General features: G+C 43.9%; 1 protein-coding gene across 1 annotated transcript; it reads left to right on the forward strand.

Annotated features, from left to right (window-relative positions):
• The first annotated feature begins 1780 nt into the window (after window positions 1-1780).
• Window positions 1781-2443, forward strand: LOC109861174. Its single transcript, XM_020440706.1, has one exon. The coding sequence runs from the start codon at window positions 1781-1783 to the stop codon at window positions 2441-2443; it is 663 nt and encodes a 220-aa protein (XP_020296295.1).
• The last annotated feature ends 3615 nt before the right edge of the window (window positions 2444-6058 follow it).

Raw genomic sequence — 6058 nt, forward strand, 5'->3', positions numbered from 1 at the left:
CTCACGCTTTCTTCTGCCTACCACGGTCGCCAGTCACTTTCACCTCCTAGTGACAAGGTTGTTTCTACTTATTTTCTGCTTTTGTTTGTTCCAGGCGCTGTATAAACGGGCACCAGGCTTATCTTTTCGCAGGATCAGAATTTCACCGGGTAAGTATAAGCACTTTTTACACAGTTTATATATGTATATTAATATAAATATATTTTCTCTTTGTCTTTAATACACTTAAAATAATAACTTTTACGTACATAAAACTTTGATTTTGCGCTTAACAACTTTTTTACGTATTATTCGTTTACAGCACGTCTGTTCTGAATAATGGTTGTGTTACGACTCACTCGCTGAGAACATGGCGTCGCTTTCCTTCGTGCGGCGGCTAGCGGCGCGCATGCGCAGTGACATCTTAGACCCTTTTTACTTGCAGGATAAGGTGAGTGTTATACATTTATGTAATGTGTGAATGTGTGTCACCGACGTGGTGTGTGTGTTTCCCCTTAATCGGGTGTTTGTGTGTGTATGTGTGTTGTGTTATTTGTCTTAGTTAACGAATGTAATTTGGTGCATACGTTGCCTACCTCGAGTATATGTGTTTGGTGTATGTTTGGTCTCTTATCCGCCTGTATTAGTGTGAGTGTGATATGAGTGTTAATGTGTGCATAAGAACGGATATTTGCATGTATGTTGTGTGAGTGATGTATACATGTGTTTGCTGTATGTGTAAGTGTTTATTCGAGTGACTGTGTTTACATGTGATGTATAAGGACGGGTGTTGGTACGGATGTTGTGTGGGTGATGTGTGCATGTGCTTACTGTATGGGTGCGTGCTTATTCATGTGACTGTGTATATATGTAATGTATAAGGACGGATATTTGTACGAATGTTGTGTGGGTGATGTGTACATGTGTTTACTGTAGGTGTGAGTGCTTATTCGTGTGACTGTGTTTGTATGTTATGTATGGGTTATATCGCGATTAAGGGCTGTAACTTGGCACACGTGTTGTGTGTGAGGCATGTGTTCGAGTGACTTATGAACAAACCCTTATTCAGTGGTTTTATTTTGTAGTTAGTATAAATGTTTGAAGGTAAGTATTGTGAGTGTGTGTGTGCGATGTGTGTGTGACTCCTGCGTAACTGGTGTGCCCGTCTGTTCCTAACCTCTTTAAAATAAACACTTACTAAAACCACGGTACTTTTTACAAAACGAAACATGAAAATAAAACCATAACTTGTATAAGACAAAATAAAAACCGCTTCTTCCACTTCCGGACCTACTGGTGGTCCACACGTGGTACTTACTACTCTTAAATCTACGCTCACAGAGTACTTATCCACTAATACTAACAATAAAGTAAATAAAACTTATAGTAAATAAAAACACGCTGTCTTTGTCAATCACAGGTTGGTGTTCCCTGGGCGTCAGGTCACAAGGCACGGGTCGCGGTAGGTACGACTATAAAGTACCTTGGTCTCTACCTCGACCCGAAGTGGCGCTTTGACAAGCACTTTGCTCGTCTGGCCTCCCGGGTTTGGAAGGTCGCCAATGCGCTGGCGCGCATCCAGCCGAACCTTGGGGGACCGAAGCATAAAGCCCGCCGTTTATACGCCAACGTAGTCCACTCGGTGGCCCTATATGGGGCACCGTTGTGGGCGGAAGCCGCTGCGAGGGCAGGAGCGCGGAGTAAATTTGCATTGCTCCGCGCCTCCCAGAGAGTAGCGGCCCTTCGCGTTATATGCGGCTGCCGTACGGTGGCAAGAGAGACGGCGGGCGTACTGGCGGGGATGCCTCCTCTTGCCCTCCTTGCTGGCATGTACTCGGCGAGATATTCTCGCCGAGTCGAACTCCAGCGGGAGGGACTTGCAGGGGATGCTTTGCGAGAGGCCCTCGCCAGGTCGGAGCGCCAAGCCCGGCGGCAACTGCTCCTTGGTTGGGAGCGGCTCCTGAGCGAGCCAAACGTGGACGCTCAGGAAGTTGTCCGGGTCGTCCGACCCCACTTACAAGTGTGGTTGGACAACGGGGTCGGACGCCTCACCTACCGTGTGACGCAGGTGCTTACCGGGCATGGCTGCTTTGGTGAATACCTGTGTCGCTTCGGACGCGAGTCAACGACGCAATGTCACGAATGCGGTGCGGCCAGCGACTCGGTGGAGCACACCGTGGAAGAATGTCCACGGTGGGCTTCGGAACGCCGAAAACTAGTCGCCAATATAAGAGAAGACCTCTCCCTGGAGGGCCTGTTACGGGCGCTGGCCTCCAGGGAAAGAGACGAGTGGGAAGCGGTAGTCTCCTTCTGCTCCGCGGTGATGGAGCAGAAGGAGGCAGCCGAACAAAAAAGGGAGAGACTACCTCTCCTTCTGGGGAGACCCCGAAGACGTGCGCGAGCGGGTGGCTGGGCCCACGCTTCCCTCGCACGTCCTAGGGGTCGTGGCATGCCCCCCATGTGACAATAAGTCTCCCTTTTCTCTCACTGAAAAGGAATGGGGAGATTTAATTGTAACGGAGCGGTGGGCGTTGAGAGGAGCCGGTGCCTCTCGTTAACCCACCGTTCCCGGAGATGCGTCTTCGACGCGCGAGCAAGCGGGCGGCGGCTGTTATTCCCGTGGTGGTACCGTCCGCCACGGTTGTGTGTTTTTATTCAGTAGCCGCCGCGGGGACGTGACAAATCGAGGTGGGGGCCTCGGCTCGTCCTGCACGCGGCCTAAAAGATGAGGTGTCACCACGGTGTGTGTCCCGAGGTGACACCAAGAACAAGGACAAAGCACCCAATGCTCGGGGAGGAGGTATGAAGAAGAACTTTTCTCTGCTATTCTCCTCCCCACAGCAGTAAACAGCTCCAGGGGGGGATCCGCGCGCATCCTTACAATGGAATCCTGGGTCCCTCCCTACTAAGAGCAGGGTAGACACACCATGGGAGTTTTAGTGGGTACACCTCCTCTCGCTCGAGGATGAGAGGAGGGATTCCCACATAACCCTGACCCTTCCCCCAGGGTCAGGGTATCCATAAAGGATTTCTTCCATGTAAAAAAAAAAGAGTTAAATGTGGATTGATTGAACATGCTACGATCGGAATTAAACATGGATTGAGTATATTTCGTTTGACATATTGTTGCACATGTATGTGTGATTATATATCATGTTTTAGAATGGTTTGTAAAACGAGGAAGACGAGACCGTTGCAGACTTGCAATTTCATATCATATGTGTAAAACGCAGTGCAAAACGAGATAACTATGACTAAGTTGCAAAGTTCTTTTTGGCTAAAAATAACAATGACAAAGTTTACATATTTTTATTACTAGTTCTAAAAGGAACAATATATAAAGTATACATATTTACTATGTGTATATTATATGTTAATCTTATAAACTATTGAAAATAAAACATTAGAAGTAAACTATTTTAAGTAACATTGTAATACAAATATAACAACATATAGAACTACTAACAATAAAAAGTAGCACATTCTGCCGCAATTTGCCAGTATCTTCATCCGATTTTTTGTCTGCTTCTTGTACTTTTTCAGATGAATTGGTTGAATTGTCTTTTGTATAATATGTTCCGTTGATGACTGTGTTTATGTAATCGCGTCTTTTGCAAACAATCAGGAACGGACAGTATTCAAACTACTTTGCGTGTTGCTCCCAGGGAACATCCTCCGGATTCCAATCTCTCAATCCTCCTCTGCAATAGTAGCACAACGTCTGATCATCTTTCCCCGTGTAATAAAATCCTGCATTTGGTAAATCTTGATTTGTTTGTTTTAATGATTTTGGCCATACTTCAAATGTATTAAGTCTTGCTTCATAATTGTCAAATCGTGGATATTTCGGTTTCAATAATGTTTTATTTAACATTCCAATGTCTTCGGAACATCATCCAAACTGGAAACGGACATAAAACACGTGGATTTCTCGTCTACTTTTTTTGGAATTGTGTTAGAATCCNCATCGGCTACGTTGTCACAGGATAAGTTTTCAACAAATCGACATTGCCTAGACCACTGTCGATGATCAGCCATTGGATTGTCAGTTGTTTCCCATTTGCATACTTCAAGTTTACAGTCAAAACATTTCACCTTATCTTCTTCACCTATGTAATAGAATCCAGCTTCAGCCAGTTGTTCCGGCTTTATCCATGAGCATGACCAATCTTTAAAACTAGCTAATCGAACCGATTCGAATCTATAGTCTTCTTNACAGTTCTCCGGAATACACTGTGTAGCCATTTTGATATAAAATATAAAATTCTTTTTCTCTGCAAAACTAATGGGTAAACACAGACTACGAGCTCTTAAATACTATTGTCCCTGTCACCAGGGCCCCAGGAGGGGTCCCAGCTAGAAAAGGAGGGGACACTCGAGCAGCAGGAGAAGCCAGCGCCGGAGGAAGGGTTGGTGGAGATGCTGCAGGAGGCTGAAAGGAACAACGCGGGAGATGTAGAGACAATAACTAATCTTTAATATTAAGAAAAAGTGTTGTGTTATTCATTAAGGCCAGTGAGGTGTAGGGCCAACAGAGCAATTGTTTTTAGTTAAGGTTTGTTTTTTAGTTTTTTAGTTTTTTTTATGTGTGTACGGCAAAGCCAAAGGTCGAGATTAAGAAAAGGTTTTGTGTTTTTCGTAAAGGCCAGCAAGGCATAAGGCCAGTAGGATATTTATTTGTAACTAAGGTGCGTTTTTAATTTTTGTTAGTAGTAAAGGTAAAGTCAAGTTTAAGAAGAACTATTGGTCAGCTAGTTAAGGCCAGTGAGCCGCAAGGCCGATGAAATGTTTGTTTTGAATTAAGGATCAATTTTTTTTTATGTAACAACAACGAAGGTCGAGTTAAGAGACAGTTTTATGTTGGTTTTAATAAGTGACAGACCTGAAAGGCAGCGGTGTACTTATTTTGTATTAAGGAAAGAGTTCAGTTGTTAAAGGAAAGTTATCCCCCCACTCAAAACGTGCACACATAGACATACACATTAAGCACAAATATACAAACCATTCAAACCACATGCATTTGATAACCACACACAAACACTTACACACTTTAAGGGTGACATACATCAAACATAAAACTCACACCCATAAGGGACAATACTGGTTCCAAACACACCCACACCATACATCAATCCTCACGCACACATTCAACCACGTTAATACACACATTTAGACTCACATACTTACGAACACGTACACACGCAGTTTTTAAACACACACCCTTAAGAACTCTAACACACATCAACCATACTCTACATTCATACCGGTTCGTACACACACACATTTAACACTTAATACATACTTTCACACAAAACATAAAATTAAGACACCATATTCACATACACAAACAACGGTCACACATATAGCACAAAATTGCAGAAATCCTTTCTTAAGGAGTATAAATAAAAACCCGGAGTGGGGAGAGCGCAGGCGCGAGGCACGAGCGAACCTGCGTAGAGTTAGTTGGATTCAGGCGCTCGCGACGCACGGTAGACGCAGCGTAACGCGAGCATATAAAAGCGTGATAAAACTCATTTTACGGTACATTTTGTATTTAATAAGTTTGCGAAGTACAAATAGTTTATAACATTGTAACGAGCGAAGGTGCTGTACTAATAATATTTCCTGAAAGAGAAATAAATACATATATATATATATATATACATTCATAATCAAATAAAAGAGTGTTAGTGTGTTGATAATTACCTGGTGCATCCTTCATCCGTCCGAGGAATCCTGATCCGCGTAAAAATCCTGGAAATCCGTGGGAGCATCCTGGGAACATCCGGAACGGCGTCGGGACCTGAAACAGAAAGAAAACTAATAAATCCTTGTCCGTTGGAGGATAAACGGACTGGCGACCGTGATTACTGTGAGTACACAGCATATTTTCCAAAGAACCCCGGTCACAGTCCCCATCGTTTTTTTTCTTTTAATTGGACAAAAGACAGCCTCTTCTTTATTGAACTTGTGATTAATTAGCAAAAAACGAATAATGACACGCAAGTAATATTATGCATTGTGACGTGGCCGAGCGGTTGCAGCAGCAACCGCCCGCCCTAGTCACAAAGACTCGTCT

This window comes from Pseudomyrmex gracilis, unplaced genomic scaffold (genome assembly GCF_002006095.1).
Source record: "Pseudomyrmex gracilis isolate BER0280 unplaced genomic scaffold, ASM200609v1 scaffold_613, whole genome shotgun sequence".
NCBI classification, from domain to species: Eukaryota; Metazoa; Arthropoda; class Insecta; order Hymenoptera; family Formicidae; genus Pseudomyrmex; species Pseudomyrmex gracilis.